General features: G+C 35.5%; 1 protein-coding gene across 1 annotated transcript in view; it reads right to left on the bottom strand.

The window, feature by feature from the left end:
* The window catches only part of mtnr1c (melatonin receptor 1C), a 72,319-nt gene extending 55,157 nt beyond the window's left edge, over positions 1-17,162 (bottom strand). Inside the window, exon 1 of the mRNA XM_088925340.1 lies at positions 16,889-17,162. Within this exon, the coding sequence (XP_088781466.1) occupies positions 16,889-17,162 (274 nt within the window). The remainder of the gene's footprint in view (positions 1-16,888) is intronic.
* Between the last annotated feature and the right edge of the window lie 224 nt (positions 17,163-17,386).

Genomic DNA, 17,386 nt, shown 5'->3' with positions numbered 1-17,386 from the left:
AACAGGACAGAAAGGAGTCTTACAGGCAAAGCACACTCAACTGGGTCTGTTTTGACACTTTGATAGATGCAGTTACAGTGAACTCCAGCTAGGATTCCTGATGAATGGACCCCATAAGAAGATGCTAAAGAATCCAACAAAGAAATGGACTCAACCTGTCACCAACAGCCAGACTTTGTAAAAAACTGACACAGAGAATTTCGTGGAGCACTCCACTGATAAAACGATAACAGCACTACTGCATATGTGATTCCTGTAACATTTCTTTCATATGGATTAATCTGTCTAGAAAATTTACTCTTTTTATAGTCTCACATTTTAGATGAGAGGTCACACCTTACCCGTTCAAGTAAAAGAACAGATAAATACATCAACAACATCGCAAGAACATGTGTTAGGATTCCTATTTATTAAACTTTATAGAAAACTGCTGGGTTTTAATTATTTTTAGGAGTCGTAATAAAATAAAGTCTTCATTAGGCGCAACATGAATTAAAATTTAATTTCAAAGCAAATTAGCAGCACAATTAATTTTTGGAACTGCTTACGAGGGAAACGGCAGTTAAATTTAATTACAGGATGACATCGGCAATCATAGTTTAATTGCCACTTATTAATTCTCCTTTCCAACATGATGGTTTTGAGATGAGGATCTGACAGTGAGATATGTGGAAGCCAGCCATTAATTGTCATGGAGCAAAAGACAGATGCTGCTTTTTTTCTTAGATTTACTGAGAAAAAATACATTTGGCTTACGTTTGTCAATTCCATGTAAGATGGCAGGTCATTTTTTCTAATACTTCACAGTGCTTCCTGATTATAACACTTGTAAAAGAGCTATTTTGAGAAAAGCTGAATTATTTTATGGAAATAGACTCATAAAGCAGAACATATGAAAGGTTTCGCATGACTACCATTTTAGATGAGACAGTTTGCAGTTAGTTTTTAAAAGGGCATCTTATTAAATTAGTTTTCCCAACCTATTTGCTATGTACGTACTGTATTGTAAGTGTGTTCTGAGTGTGTGCATACATATTGCAATCACTACCAAATCCATTTTGGCATAACACAAATAAGACGATCCAAAAAAAGATGAAATAGGAAATCTTTAGATGGGGAGCTCCTCTCCCATCAACTCTTTAAATCTCAGTATCTGAAGCAGCCATTTGAGACACAAAATGATCCCAGACTGCTGTTGCTGAAAAAAAATGCATTTGGTCATTTGACTGACAGAAATAAGTTCATTTATACGTAACAGACTTACAGGAGCCAATAAGAACAAAAATTCTTAATAAATGATACCAAAATACCAGGGAGCCAAAGGGCACGTGTTTCTGTTACAAACATACACTCTTAAATGGCCTGATTATATCAAGTTGTCCTTTATGTTTTCTGCACAGGCTTAAAGTTCACCACTCTCGGACTCGGAAAGAAAAATGACCGAGATGTCAGAACTTACTGACACTAGTTGATTATTTCACAGTGATGTTCATTGGCATCTGTTCAAGACCAAACATCCCCACAATCCTCATACAGTTTTCAACAATTTATTTCTCTTAGATCTCAGTTAGGTCTCAGTCCCATGGGACTGTTTTATGACTACATTCTATATTGTATCTCCCACCTTAATGATTGCCTTATCAGCTCTGCACTCCAACTTTAAATTTTCAACTTTGTATTTTGAAGACAATATTTCATTTTGATTTCAATTGACTGAATTCACTGGTATTTAACAAGCTGAGGACACTCTGGAAAACTATATACTAGCTGTTCGTGGCCAAATGTGCACTACTGCATGAGAAATCCCAGTCATATTCAGGTAATGACACAGGCCAGTCTCAGACTCATCACGTCTAGACTACAGGGCTCAATCACTTCACCAAATGAGCACCTTTCGTGCTCATAAAATGTTTTTAAGCTAATGAACACCAAACTGTTGATTTTTCAAAGTGCATAAGTCATATAAAGTATATTATTTCACTATCAACAAAGTATGAAAGCATATAAATTACAGTGGATTTTCTTTTACATCCAAAGGCTACTTTGCTTCAGGAAGGACTTGACTACTGGGATGTAAGAAAAGTAACTTAACAAACTTAAAGTCCACTTTAAACATGCAACCTCACCAGACCACATTCCACACACCTCCACTGAAAGTTCTACTCCCGTGGCACATGAAATTCACAGGAAAATGCTCTTTGAGGTACTGTGTTTCTAGGAACCAGAAAGATTCTCATGGGCTTCACCTTGTTCATGCCCTGTATATTTCCATGATATGAAGGAACTCATTGAACCGAGTCTGAACCCCAAAGAAATACATGAACTGCTTTGCAAAACGCAGACATAAGAACATAACAGAACATTTATAACATAACACACAACATACATTTGCAAAAAGTTGCAAATTAGAGTCCTTTCAGCCTCAAGTATAGTCTGGATTAACTGCTACCTTGAAATGTAACAGCTAGAATTTAATTAAAACTCTGCCATAGAATTGAGCTTCTGCAAAAATAAGAAAAATTGGTAAAGAGAGAAAAACGCAGCATACAAACGTTTACACAGCAATGTAAGTTTGAAACCTTGTGAAAGGCATGTATCACTGTATTAAATTGCACTCAAAATGAAACACTAAATTCATTACTAAAGATGGTATAATTATGCTTCTTTTATCTATGAAAACACTGTATTTTAGATAAGACAGATAGATAAGATCATTTTATTGGCCATATACAAGTTCTTGTATGAGGAATTTGTCTTTTCGCATACCCCAACTTTCTCTCCATGAAACACACAGACAGAAAGAGAAGCATAGCTGTAAACATGTTATAATGATGTATTTTATAATAAGTGAAATCCAAGATTATCTGGATGGGAATCCAACCTTGGTTAACTTGATATAGTGTTTATATTGACATATTTTATACATTACACTTTGCTGGTCATGCAGCTTCAGATCAATAAATAACAAAGAATTATGAATTCAAGTTAAGCTTAAGAGAGGGTGGTTTTTTTTGCTTCTCAATTTCGTTATGCTGCTGGACAGCACCACAACAATTTTCTCAAGAAATAGTTACCCACCGAAGGGTGGCAAAATAATTCCTCAGATCTTTCTTTTAAATTGCTTGATAGCATACGGAATGCAAATGCAAGACGTTTACCACATAAAGAGCAATTCAACTTTCACAAAGAGTTTTGAACAGCATATCTAAATCCTGCTTTCTGCTCAAACTCAGCAAATATGCAGCCTAATGAGTTTGCATCCTAAGAAATTCAGACGTGAGAAATATAAAATGTATATTTCTCAACAGATCCATTTACAATAGTATTCAATCTGGAAGTAATTTAACTTCATGCAGCTCAGAGAGAAAACACACTGAAAGTGTGAGAATTCGAGCAGAGCCCCTGTATACATTCAAAACAGTTGGATCATCTTTTTTAAATTAAAAATGCCCTGAATTAAGTGCAATTGTCATGAACCTCTTCCTACCCCTAGAGGGCGCTCCACCTTTCTGTCCTGTTCCTAACCTCCCTGTGCTCTTTCTTGTGCTTCCAGTGCGTTTGTTGGTGGTGTGCTATTTATTTCCAGTCTGTCCTGTCTTCCTCGCTTGGCATTGGGACCGGATGTCGTGAGGCTGGCCTCACCAGGTCGCCCCACGTCTGTGGCCTGAGAGCTTTGGTCTTGTCCCCGACTCCGCCCAATACCTTGAGCCCCCAGCGGACCCCCCACTTTTGCTCAGTTCCTGACGCTTCGCATAGGGTCTTCTCATTCCACCGGTCTCTCCACTGCTAGCCTCCAGCTTCCATGATAACAGTCACATTACAACTGGGTCCCCTTGGCATTGTTGACAAAACAACCTAAAAGTGAATTTTGTATGTGGTGAATCCAAAGGTTATTTACAGGGGTGGTACAACAAAATTGTGCAAAACTGTATCCTGCAGAGCAAATTATTTAATTGAAGGGGGTGTGACAACTATAACTTTCAGCCAACCATGATCTAATGTCATCGGACCTGCACCAATATTTTCCCAATAACTAAAGTTTAGTGGCCTGTTGTTATGTTATAACTTCAGACTCATCCTCTGGTCTTTAGGCCTTGTCAATGAGTTATCATGCATCCCACCTGTCCAATAATTGTGACAAACCTGAGTATATTGTATCTTTTCAAGCTATCATGCAGCCCACTGTGTTCTTAGTTCCACAGGCTGATAGCTTGCCCAGTGTAGCTCCAGCTCTTATTTGCTTAACCCTAAAGTTCTCTCCCTCCCCACTGATCTCATTTGGTCATGGATGCCTCTCTATACTAAAAACTGGCACCATGACAAAGCAGCAGGCAGTCTGATATGTTGCTCCTTCCCATTTGTGTCTAGGAGCAGACTTCTACCTCTCTGCCTCCTACTATCTCCTGAGGTGATTCTCTCACAAGGCTCTGAATTGCTCATGGGTGAGGCTACCTCCAAGAGAGCCCATCCGAACAGTTTGTTTCCCTCCTATGGAATTCTAATTAATCCTCTGAATGCCCCAATGTCAAAGCTCAGGTGTGTGTAATTCAAAGTCTGCTTTGAGTTGCTTTATCAGTAGGCGTATTTACACAGGGCCAAACCAAAGCCCTCAACTGGGCCTAGATGGGTGCTTCTTCTCTGTCTTTAAAACATAAAAATTACATTTATTAAAAATCAATACTTTTCACACAGTTCTTCAGGGACCCTGGTCAGTGGCTGCCCAGTGGGTTCTGGGAAGATATGATCCACTTGTCATTGCTGTGACAGTCACTTAAACTAATCAGTTTTGCACAACAATGGAATTGCTTTGACTACTGCATATATACTCTGCCACCTCTGCAAAAATTCTTTTACTGTGATATTTTACTATTAATATAACCACTACATTGTAAGTTTAAACTGTAAAGTCTCTATCGAAAGCAATACTTTGAACAGCTAATAAAGAGATGATATTTGGTAGGCCCTTATAATGAGATTTCTGAAAATGACAAATACATATTGTAGCCTATCTCTGTGTCACTCCTGCTTTGAAAAGGACAGGTTAGTTAATGTGATTAACAGATGTCGTGTTTTCCAAATAGAATACAATTTTTCACACAGTACATTTGTGCTTATTTGATCTTTTCTCTCTTCCTTAGAACAACAACCAAAACCCACAAAAACTGCTTTTGTGCTAGCAATTCTATTATTGGCCTTGCTTATGCCCTTGTTACCCTATTTTTAATTCATCTCTAAAGAACATCTATAGCTGCTCGTATATGTAAAGTATAATCCATCTATCAATGGATATACCTCATTGTTTGAGTTGATTTTGTCTTAATCTGTCATTTTATTTTATTACCTTATCTTAACAATCATATCAATGTGCATTGCAGTTTTCTATCTTGGAATACGTTACTGATACTAACTGTATCATACTCAAAATCCCATTGTAACAGTGAAATATGTTTCCATTATTTCCAGTTTTATCTTCAATTCGCTTATGAATAGAAGTGCTATGATTTAGCTACTTACACAAACAATATTGTGCCACCCACCCATCTCTTAATCTGCTGTTCCTGTTCTTCATCTTGTATAAATGGAGATTTCAAGTGCTTAAAAGGCAGACACTGTAGCTGCAGGGGTTCAACTACTAGCAGGCATTAGAAAGAAAATAACATTCTCTTTATGGGTTACAAATGGGTCCATTTCATTGTTTTGATATGATTTTTCTGCTATTTATAACACACAGCAGATAACAAGAGTTTCATGTTTCTCTTGAGGGATTTAGGTTGGCTGATGTTATTTGACTTTTAATGAATTAGCTCACTATGTATATTCAAATAAATTCTGCTTTCACAGATAATGGGAGATTAGAAAACAGTATAGTTTTAATTATTGTAAAACCTGAACTAATGAAAAAGTCCATTAGGACAGTTACTGTACACCTAGGTTTTTTTATAAAAACACCATGGTATAAATGAAATGTCACCAGTACCGCACATTTAGGGATAAAATCCTTTATTCTTGTGCAACCCACATATGACAAAGCAGAGGATTTACATGTATATAATGAGATGCAATTTGTAGGTGGAAGCAAGCAATTCTTTTTAAAAATAGTCTACAAAGCTCGCTGTAGTGAAGACTGTTTTCCTCTGTGTTTAGTACAAAATGCAGTGCTTTGCTAAAGTATTCACCCCCTTTCAATAATGTCCCATTTTGACCATTTACAATACACACATTTTTGAAAAAATATAAATGTATTAAAAACTAAAATATGAGAAAAAAAGAAACACAGTTTCATGACACACCTGAAGAATGCTCCATAGCCAAAATGTTGTGTTTCTTTTCTTCTCTTTTCTGCATGCTGACGTAGCTACCTACTTGAACTTCTTCAAAACTAAAATATGTTTAATATCATAAGTACTCACTATCTTTGCTATAGCAAACCTACACTAGTTCAGGTGCACAAACGCAGTTTTATAGGTAACACAATTAGTTGACTGCACTCTCTCTGTGTGCAAAAATAGTGGTTCAAATGATTACAGAATAAATACACCTGTCTCTGTAAGGTCCAAAGTCAGCTATTGAATTTCAGGCAAACATTTTACCATGAAGACCTTGGAATTTAAAAAAAAAACTCAGGGATAAAGCTGAAGAAAGGCACACTCCAGCACTTCAGGAGAAGAGCATACAAAACGTCTAGCTTCTAAAAAAAGCTTCTAGAAAGCTTCTAAATACCCCTTTGAGCATGGTAAGATCAATCATTGAGTAGTGGAAGATGTATGCAACCAGGCACTGAGCAGGAGGAAACTGGCTAGGGAGGCCATCACGAGGCCAGTGGCAATTTTAAAAGACAGAGTTCAATGCCTGAGATGAGAAAAAATGTATAAAGAGTCAATAATATCGTGGTCACACCACAAAACTGGCCTGTTGACAAACCCATCTCAAATCTTGCTTGAAGTCTGCAACAAAGCTTCTCAGTTTCATACTGCAAACATGTGGTAAGTCATGCCAGGACAAAGGTTTTGCAGTCAGACAAGAACCAACTTTCTAGTCTAAACGCGAAGCATTACATCTGGCACAAAAATGTGGCCAGCTAAGTAAGTTTTAAAACTGCAACAGTGACTGAAGGCTGACCTTCACTGGCTTGTGTTCAACCTACACATCACAACCATATTGATTTGGTATCCTAGCCTATTAAATTTCACAAAGGACGGAGGTTAGAAGTAAACGTTCTCCCATTTGGTTTATGGATTAGCCTTTAAAAGTGCAGGAGAGAATGCACATGCTGATGTCAGCACTGTATTTTCCACTTTCAGGGGTCAACAGCAACACTGTTACAACCTCACTGCGTCACCCCATCAGATCTTCATCTCAAAAGATAAGCAAAATTGGGTTGCATTAGTACTAGGGTGGAAGACCTCTAATGAACATTGCATTGCTCCTGCAAGTGGTGTTGGTGGACCAGTAGGATAAATTTTCCTAGTATGGCGATTCAGGAAACTGGTGTGAGGGGTGCCATCCTTTATACAGGATGCTCAACTGAGGTGCTTACATATTATTATTAAATTATTAAAGGGAGGATTATTAGATTATTAAAGGGATCCATTTAAGATCCCAATGCACTGTTTATAAGAGATGGGTGTTACCCAGTGTCCTGGCTAAATTGCACTTGGATCTTACACTACCTGGTCTCCCTTAATTTCTTCCTCAATTTAATGACCTTTTCCTGAGCTGCTATGTAGTTAGCCTTGTGGCACATAATAGCTCCTGTGCATTACTTAGTTGAATGAAATGGGTCCTCACCTATAAAGTAAATCACTATAAAAATGCAAGAACTTTTATTATTAAAGTCAGCATGAAAAATGAGGAGTACATATAGAATTAAAAGAAAATTCAGATACTAAAGGACAACCTTTTGTATAATACTTAAGCCTCGATGGACACTACAGATGAAACTGGAATATGGTAATCAAAGTGACTTTCAGAAGCATCTTAAGCTTCCCAAGGTTTTGTGAAACTACCATTTGACTAAAAAACAACAGAAGATTACAATAAATTGACATTTCTTTTCATTATACAGTATATGCTGAGTCTGAATACATATGAATACAGTTAATTTCTAAATGCATATTTTTGCAGCAGGGCCATTGATACAGCTGGACAATTGATATATTCCGTATATATTCATTTATTTTTATACATGCAAAACATGATGTTGCAAAACATCAAAGTACAGCTACATTTTCTTTGTTAAATCAATGTTAGTTAGAGTTCATCAAGGATATGAATACACTTAGAGGCCACTATATCTGCTTACCTCATAACTAATTTGTAGTGTAACACAACTGATTGTGTTTTCACTTGTACATTTTTACCACTGTATGTTTTGGTGATCATAAGAAAACAATCTACAGTCGATCTAAGTGTACTGTATTTCTGCACCCCAAAATGCATATAATCTACTGTGATATGGAAAAATACATTTTTTTAATCATTAACGAATCACATTAAATCATTTAATTAGGGGTTTCTCTGCCAGTAACCTTCTAAATGCATAACATCATATTGTGTTGTTAGGATTATATTAATTACTGCGCTTTACTGCTAATGATGACACTTAAGTCACTAATTAGTAAATCAGGACTTCTCAAATGAATTATATTCAAATGCATTTAAAAACAATCTCACTAAATTACATCTCCTTAACCACACTGTGTCCAAAAGGCTATGTGCAGAATACAAAATAAGTCCTAAGCAGCTGACATTGCCTTCTAGCACGAAGCAAGTTTCCCGTCTTGGTTTATTGTTATTGCATAAGCTCGCAAAGAAAGCAGGCATTCATGATAGATTTATTTTACAAAAATATATAACATTTGAAATCCAATCTGTTATCCTACCCATATATCATAATGGTTAAAAATGAGCAGAGCCCACTTACCCATTGTGCTCATTAGGTCCTACTATACTGTATTTCTCTATAACCAAGTTGCAGTACTAATTATAATAGGAACAACACTCCTAAAGTATAGTAATTTAAGTGTAAGGTATAAAATTCCCTCAAACATCCCTTTTCTGGAGAAGGGCAGTTAAGAGTTTTCATTACAACCTAACCTGCTTGTCTTTGTAAGGAAACTGGGGCACCCGGAAAAACTCCCAAAAAACACAGGGACACATGAACTCTCTCCACAGACAGAAAGCCTAAGACAGAACCCTGAAGCTGTGAGGCAATAGTGCTAATCATGATGCCATCCCATTATATGAGAATTTAATCCTTGAACATTCATGTTTCATTATCATTACCACTGACATTCATGGTTCATGAATTCATACTATGTAATGCCTGAGGTCTTTCATTACATGGATAACTGGTTTATTTTAGTAACCAATGTTCTATTACAACACATAGTACCACCAAGGAGTGTCAACAAAATTTCTAGCAATTAGTAAAGTGGTCAACTTTTGTGATATATAAAACCAATCAACTTTGTTTCACTTATTTTGACTGCAGGACCTCAGGAGGGATGTTCGTTATAGCCCTGAAAATCAAATTCCCCTATAAATACTAAAAGTGGAGGTGTTTTCTAGACACAGTGTTTCAAAGATGCCAGTCCATCCTAGGGCAGCCACAGAGACACAAACACACTCACACCTAAGGTCAATTTTCCTAGAAGCTAATTACTTCCTAATTATTTCCAGTACCTCTGTGGACTGTGGGAGGAAACAGGAGCATCCAGAGGAAACCCAGACAAACATGGGGAGAACATACAAATTCCACACAGATAGCACCCCAGGAAAAGAATTGAACCTAGGGCCCCACTGCTGTAATGCTGCAATGTTAACCACTGCACCACCATGCCATCCCTCAGAAGGAAAGCTGGTATTTATTGTTATTTTATGCAGACTTAGCAAAACGGATAGCTAAATGTTTTGCAGCAACAAAGCCTTCCTTAGAGAAAGATACAATTGTACAGTGCACATGGCTTTCACACTAGCTGTACTCTGTTACAGACTCTGGTGCTCAACGAACTGTGTTTGTTCCTTCTAAACCATTTGCCATTACTTATTTCAAAATGCTATTAGTAAACAAATTCCACTGCAGATGTATTTATATGAAACGTTTTCAGATGCAGAATCTTTTACTACAAGATGAATTTTGTTTTATGAATTATAAAGCATTTGACCTACTTCTAAAGAAGTCCAAAGTTATATATGGAATATGTTCTTTATAACTTTTTCCTATGAAATGCTTTCATAGCTGACCCACAATGATGTACTGTTAAGGGTGTATTGAAACTCACATCTTTTTCTTTATATCAAATTTTGATTTTTTTTTCAATATCTGAGGTGATGTGCAATGTGCAATTTTGCACTTTCATTTTTTATCATCCTTCATCAAGAATAATAATAAACTATTTAAGACTTAGACATAATTCCTCAATAATGCAATATAAAACTGTTAAAACTGTAAAATGCCTATTAATTGCTTTGGAGTGGTGAAAAACACATTTTTGTTTTCTACATTTTTGTTAAAAAAGATTGCTACCTTCTAACTTAATGAATCTTTAATCAAAAATGCTAACAAAATAAGTTAACATTGTATCAGTAAGGAAATCTTATCCCCAAAACAAGTCATTTAGACTACATTTAAAGAACAGTCTTCTCACATATTAGAGAAGATTATTGTCAATCATTAACAATGATGCAAATGATTGATCAGAACTTTTTCATATTTTTTACCTCATTAGGCATTATTTCAGAAAATGTTGTTTTCTTACCTTGAATGTAGTATCATTCATAATGTGTCTTACATTTTCAGCTGAAGAATGACCCCACCTGGCAGGAAAGGTGTTTTTTTAAACAAAACTCAGAATGAAGGGGTCATTATTCTACTGCTTTACCAGTTGAGCTGTTCATGTGAAATTATTTTAGCATGTTTCTAGAAATACAAATGATGTCAGCTGCATAATCGCATACTTTGGTAAAATGTCGGGCTGTTTTATGATAAAGAATTAAAGTTCCAACAGGCGTTGTATGCCAAAAGCTAAAATTCGATTTTTCTTCAGTTACTGAAGTTCCATTATCCACAATGACATAGTATTCAAAATTTTTGAACTTCTGTATATGCTCAGAACACTCCTTCAGAAATAATTAGAGTTTTAAAGAAAATCCACTACCCTCCTCAAACAGAAGTGAACAACTGACCAGGAACAGTCGACCTTGGTCTCTCTAATTTCAACAGAAGAGTGAGTCCTTTGACTTCCACGGCACCTGTAGCATAGTGCTGACATCAGTATGAGATGCTCTTTTCCTACAATCAGCACTGAACCTCTGGCATGTCACTACAGAGCTTGTAGGCAGAGCTTGCTGTGGAGTGTCATAAAGCTGGATGAGTTGATGGGTAGATACATCGGAGGAGCCTGTCTATACTGCCTCTTTCTCCCCATGAGGGTACTAGAGTCTTCGCTGTGAGCCCAGACCTGAAAACACAATTGGCACTTCCAAACTGGGTGGGAGATATAATGATAAAATGAAAAATAAAATATATAAGAAAAAATAAACTCACTTCTGACATGCTTTAAGTTTAAAAAGCCAATTTTGAACCTATCATCCATTATTTAGTATCATGGCAAGCTGTGCTTCAGTAAACTATTTCTGCTTTCAGTTCAAAGCACGTGCACTACTTACTGTACATGCTTGCTGGGATTCTTCACAAACCATACAACTGTGACTTTGAAACAGTCCCATGAAACCCTTCTGATTTAAATTCTGACAACACTGACATAAGATTCTAGTGCTCCATAATGTCTTTATTAATGCAGGACACACAAGGGCACTTACTTCTGACTGGGTTCACAGCTGCCTCTTAAAGGCCATATTGCAGCATGCTGTTACAGCATTTAACTCTGAAGTTCGACTTCATTCAATCCAGTAACAGAATATACATACAGCCTCTGTAAACAAGCATTTCCCTAATTTATGAAATATTTCTTATTGTAAATATAGATATATGGCATGTAACTTTCACAGTTATAAATGATAAGTTTGGAATTTAATGCTTTGGCATTCTCATATCCTAAGATTCCATTTTACTTTTGTATATTGAGAGGCATTGAAAACACAACAAATACCTATCAAATACCTACTATTAGTTAAAAAACTTCTGTCTGTTGCATTTTTAATGCCTCTCAGTACGTTGTGTTTTATGAATGTTTTGCATGACCTTAGTTTTACATTGGTTTACTTTATCTGAACATTTCAGGACACCGATTTTCATCATATTTATTTACACGAATTTTTCAGTCACAGTAACAAAATTAATTGCCAACAACTACATAAGTGAAAATCCGAACAATAGCTTCATTAGGAACAAAGCTTAAAAAGCAGCAGTAGTCTAGCACAATCCTTCACTTTTAGTCGCTGTAGTTGATCTTTGTCTTTTTAAATTCAAAGTATCATACGAATCAACCAATTCCAATTTGTATTTCCTTTGGATGTTTCTGATATGTTTGATACTATATTATTATCTGGAAGAAAACATGCCACATTTATCAGAATGGAAAGCTCAGATAAACAGATGTCTAACCCCGGGTGTTTGTTTGTCACATTACAAGTCTTGATCAAAGAATTTCATATAATTTATGGCTGCTCTTTCCTCAAATGATGAACACAGGCGGAAAAGAGATTATTTGTTCTTAGATAAGAATGCTCTGGCAAACCGCTTTGGTGCAGTAAGACTGTAATTCCTCATGGGGGTTATCAACTTAATAACTGGCCTGAACCTTATCTCCACAATACAATTAATATAACCTAAGGAAAGGAGCTCTCTTTTCCAGGCTTTCAATATAGTCATAGAACTCTTAAGTGGGCAGTCACAGCAACAGCAAGCAAGCCACTGATGTAAAGATGAAGAAAAATGCTGTCATTTAAGTGTTATTATCCATTTATTAATATACAGTGTGATTTGAATCCAAAATATTTTTCATAGAACAGAAAAATAAGCTTAGGTAAGTTACACACGGGATAACATTTGATGTGCAAAACTATTTACTGTGAATTCAAAAGCCATCACATCTTGGTTTATATTTGCAAGCAGTCAACATAACACTTTAAAGATTCAGGTGGGCAGCTATGTCAGCATGCGTAGGTTGCAATGGAACAAGTAATAGTTTATTCCATGCTTAAAAGACAAGAAAGAAAACACAACGTTTCGGCCGTGGAGCCTTCTTCAGGTGTGTTCTCACATTTCAGCATGGAATAAACCTATTACTATTTCTTTTGCATAACACTTTAAAGCACCATTTGAATGCCTGACAGTTTAAATAAACCACAAATAAAAATGTGATCTACAGCTACTCCTTACACTATTACTACTACTTAAACTACTTAAAGTCTTACATATTTTAGTAAATAATGCTTTGCTTGCCCAGAATTTGGACAGAAACTTTCATCTGTACACCCAAAGTTTCAGGCAAGCATTTTTCTGTTGTCTTTTATTACTCAAAGATTTATTTTTTATATTTCTTTAACGTGTTACTGGTAGCAAATGAAAAAAAATCTCATACAAATTTCTTGAAACGTCAGAATATTTTAGGAGGCTACAAATCCTACAACTTGAGAAGGTAACTCTGTGCTGTGCTAAAAAGGATAAATCATTTCAATGAAATCACTGCTCTGTAGTGAGAAAAGAGCTCGGGTTTAATTAAAAGGAGGCAGAGCACAAATTGAATTAGTACATTTTTATAGTTTCCTGTTCAAGTTAACATTAAGTCTGACAAGTTGAATACTCCTTATTTGCATGCCTAAACCCAAAAATTGCTTTCACGTGACAGAGGAAAAAAGGATAAAGAAGATGAAAGGGGCAGAATCCAATACTTTGAAGATTAAGACAATGAAGATCCAACTTGACAGCAAAACAAATGTGGATCGTCCTTGCGCTTGATGGACAATATCCACTTTTCTGGCTTTTAAGTGGCGCGTATGTGCACAAGTCTCTCCAAAACAGTTTTGGGATGGTTTTCAACATTTCTATACCAAACTGGTCCAAATAAGAGCGGGAAACCTAAATACAAAGCCATATTATTCTGAAAAGGAAACTGTGCAAGATTCTAATTGAATATTCAACAAAGAATTATTATTATTTAATTCTATACTCCTGCATATACCACATCCTGGCAGTGAGTATTACAATTCAGTTCATACATTTCATAATAGGATTAACTGTATTCGTGAATTATTTAACTGAATTAATACAAACTCAGTTAAGTTTAAATTAACAGGCTTTACAGCCCATTTTTATTGCTGGTTGTAATTATAATATAGTAAATAGGACTTGACAATTTTGTGATAATTGTTGGGTTACAGTTCTGTTAGTTTTTAGAAATGGAAATAAAATACTGTGCTCCAACTTTTTCAGGATATATTTCTTTGCGAGAAATCTCAATTTTAATAAGTTAATATAATTTTGCTTCCTAGATAATTTTATTTCTTGACATAAAATAAATATTTAAGTTCTTGCAGGCTGGAGACAACTGGAGATAAGATGTACCTTAGTCCAAGTTGATGAATATTGCATTATAAAACATTAGTTTCTGTTTTATTTTAATTTCTTTTTATAAGTTAAACTGGTCTCACTAGTCAAACCACAACTATTGAATTGAAGACGAAATTGCTTTTTTACACACACATATTTATAACCCCAGAAAGATGACCAATCAGGGTATATTTCCTTAAGACTCAATATAAAGCAGTATTTGTACAGCAAAACAGAAAAGGGCTTTTGTATGTATCATCGTTTAAACGCAATGGTTTACCTCTAAAGCGATAAGCAAATCAGAAAATTAAAACTGCAATTGAGTATTTTCTTTTAAACATAATATTTGCATCCAAAACAATTGTACTGGAATAAATGATATTCAGGTTCCTCAAAATATATTTCTGCCCTTTGAAATACAGCACACACAAAGCCCTAGTAGCTGCACCCAGAATTTCTTAATCTAATAGTCACTACATCTGAAACTAGAACATTTGTATTTGTTTTATTAAAATTGCAACCATTTATCATGCTTTTATAATAAGCCCAAAAATCTCCAAAACCCTTTCTAAAATGAAAATGCCAATTTCTGCTATCTTTTTCTTTAGCAACACTTGGAATGGTTCCTACATGGTAGATTATAAGGAATCTCACAATAAGTGTGGATGGTTCATATTTGCTATACCTAGAGTTAACATCTTCAAGATCTTCTATTAGAATCAAGATAGATTCACAACTTATGTGTAAGTTACAACTGACTGATTGCCAGCTCCAGTAAACACTAATGATTACATACCAGGAGTAAAAAAGTATTTGAAAATTATTCAGAGCTGACAGAAATACAGTTTTGCATTATCTTGCCCATCCTATGAATATGCCAAAGTGTACAATATATTGAGATTAGACTTAAAATTAGAGTCCATGTTATTTTATATCATATAAAATCAAAAATGTATTTCTAGAAAGTAAATTAAGCTTACTAAATTTGTGCATACAGTATATGTTTTTAGATGTATTCCTTTCCTTCTACATTTGGCTTTGCAAAAGGATTTATAAAGCAGATATTTTTTTGGATCAACATCTGGAGTTCTTGAAACATTCCAACCCAGACAGTTTAGTATGTCATCTTTTCAATGAATATGTCACTCAAATGGCCTTTAGAGTTAATTTTGAATCATTTTCACACTGCAAGTCTCAGTAATAAAATCTGGCCACTCCAGACAGATTTGAACGAGCGACTTGGCACATTCATCGATACAACATTTAGCTTCAAAGAGTTATAACTGATAAGCAAGACCTTTAACATTACTATATAGTGCATTTCCTGTCCTTTGAAAGAAATTATTGTATTCATTTTGGAATTTGTAACTGCGTGATAAAATTAATGAACTTTCTGCTTTCAAAACGATGTAGTCAGGATTCTTTACAGCATACACTGTACCATATACAAAAGATGTTTGACCTCCATTCAAGAAGATCGGTCAGCCGAGAGTAAAGGTGACATTTAATTTACTGAATTGAGAAATTACATAACAGATTGCCACTACTTCTGTTTCACCACTAAACTCTCTTTCCAATATTATGACTCCAGTCGGATAATACGTTTCATTTGCCAATCCTTGTCAGTAGCCCTCTATTCACAAAGTATTGGTATAATCCCACTTCGTGTTTAATTAATTACTGTTAACTGATGTACTATTCTTTACAACATTCTATATTCTTTTGTGGTATTTGATAACATTAAATTTGTTTTTTGTATGAAACACTCACTATATGTAGAAATTATTCATACCTGTTGCCATCTTGTACTTTCATGGATAAATCTGCTATAATACACGTGCATTACCTTAGCTCAACCAAACCATTTAACATTAATAATCTTAAAAAATAATTAACGGAGCTGCCACTGCGCCCACAATTACTATTATTAGCATTAAATAATGGATAATAAAAACATCTTATAAAAATAAGAAAAAATTAACGAACTTTTGGGGTATTCTTATTACACCATTAAGACAAATCTAAAATCTTAAACTAAACCTGAAATCCGTTTATTTGGATTATCATGAATTAGCAGACGCCTTTATCTAAGACATCTTACATAAAATAACTACAATTCGTACAATACGCTATCACGTATTTCTGAAACTGTTAACGAAGTTACATAGTGCAACAAGTTGCGGGATATTAATAAGGCCACTATTTCAATATGGCCTTGTGAAATAAGAAATACTGTACAATACAGGATATTGTACATAATAGTTAAATACAGGTTACTGAACGATTAATACAACAGATGAATATTTTATATTTACCAAAAAAAAGTGAGGGTGGGGAGGTAGTGGCGGTGAACAAACAGCAGTGTCTCCTTACCTGCATTCCTGAGCTTCTTGTTCCTAAATACTGACAAGATGACAAGCATGTTTCCCAGGATGTCAACTACGATGGTGAATATCAGCACGCTGGCTAGCGCTGTGGTCATTCCAGCGGATGGGTTCTGCGCTGGCAGGCTGCTCTGATTTGGACCTTGGGACCCGCAATCGATACAGCTCACGTTCACTTCAGACAACTCCATATTCGCTACAAGCTTGAAACCCCATAAAAAACACAAATACACGTAACCAGCCCCACAACTAATTGGTACCATGAAGTGCAACTACGAATGACTTTCTTTTATCAGGAGACTACGGTACATGCGACTTCCAGGTGACCGAGATTTCAATTTACGTGACATTTTTAAATATTGAGATAACTTCATTTTATTTTGAAGCGTGTCCGGATAGATTGTTGAATTTGTCGTAACAGCATATCAGCATATCTTGAGATAAGACTCATATCTTAGCAAGAAAACATCGCATTTTCCCATATTTT

This window comes from Atractosteus spatula, chromosome 9, assembly GCF_055471065.1.
Source record: "Atractosteus spatula isolate fAtrSpa1 chromosome 9, fAtrSpa1.hap1, whole genome shotgun sequence".
NCBI lineage: Eukaryota > Metazoa > Chordata > Actinopteri > Semionotiformes > Lepisosteidae > Atractosteus > Atractosteus spatula.
Note: the sequence above shows the minus strand (reverse complement) of the source record. Positions and strands in the feature narration are given on the sequence as shown.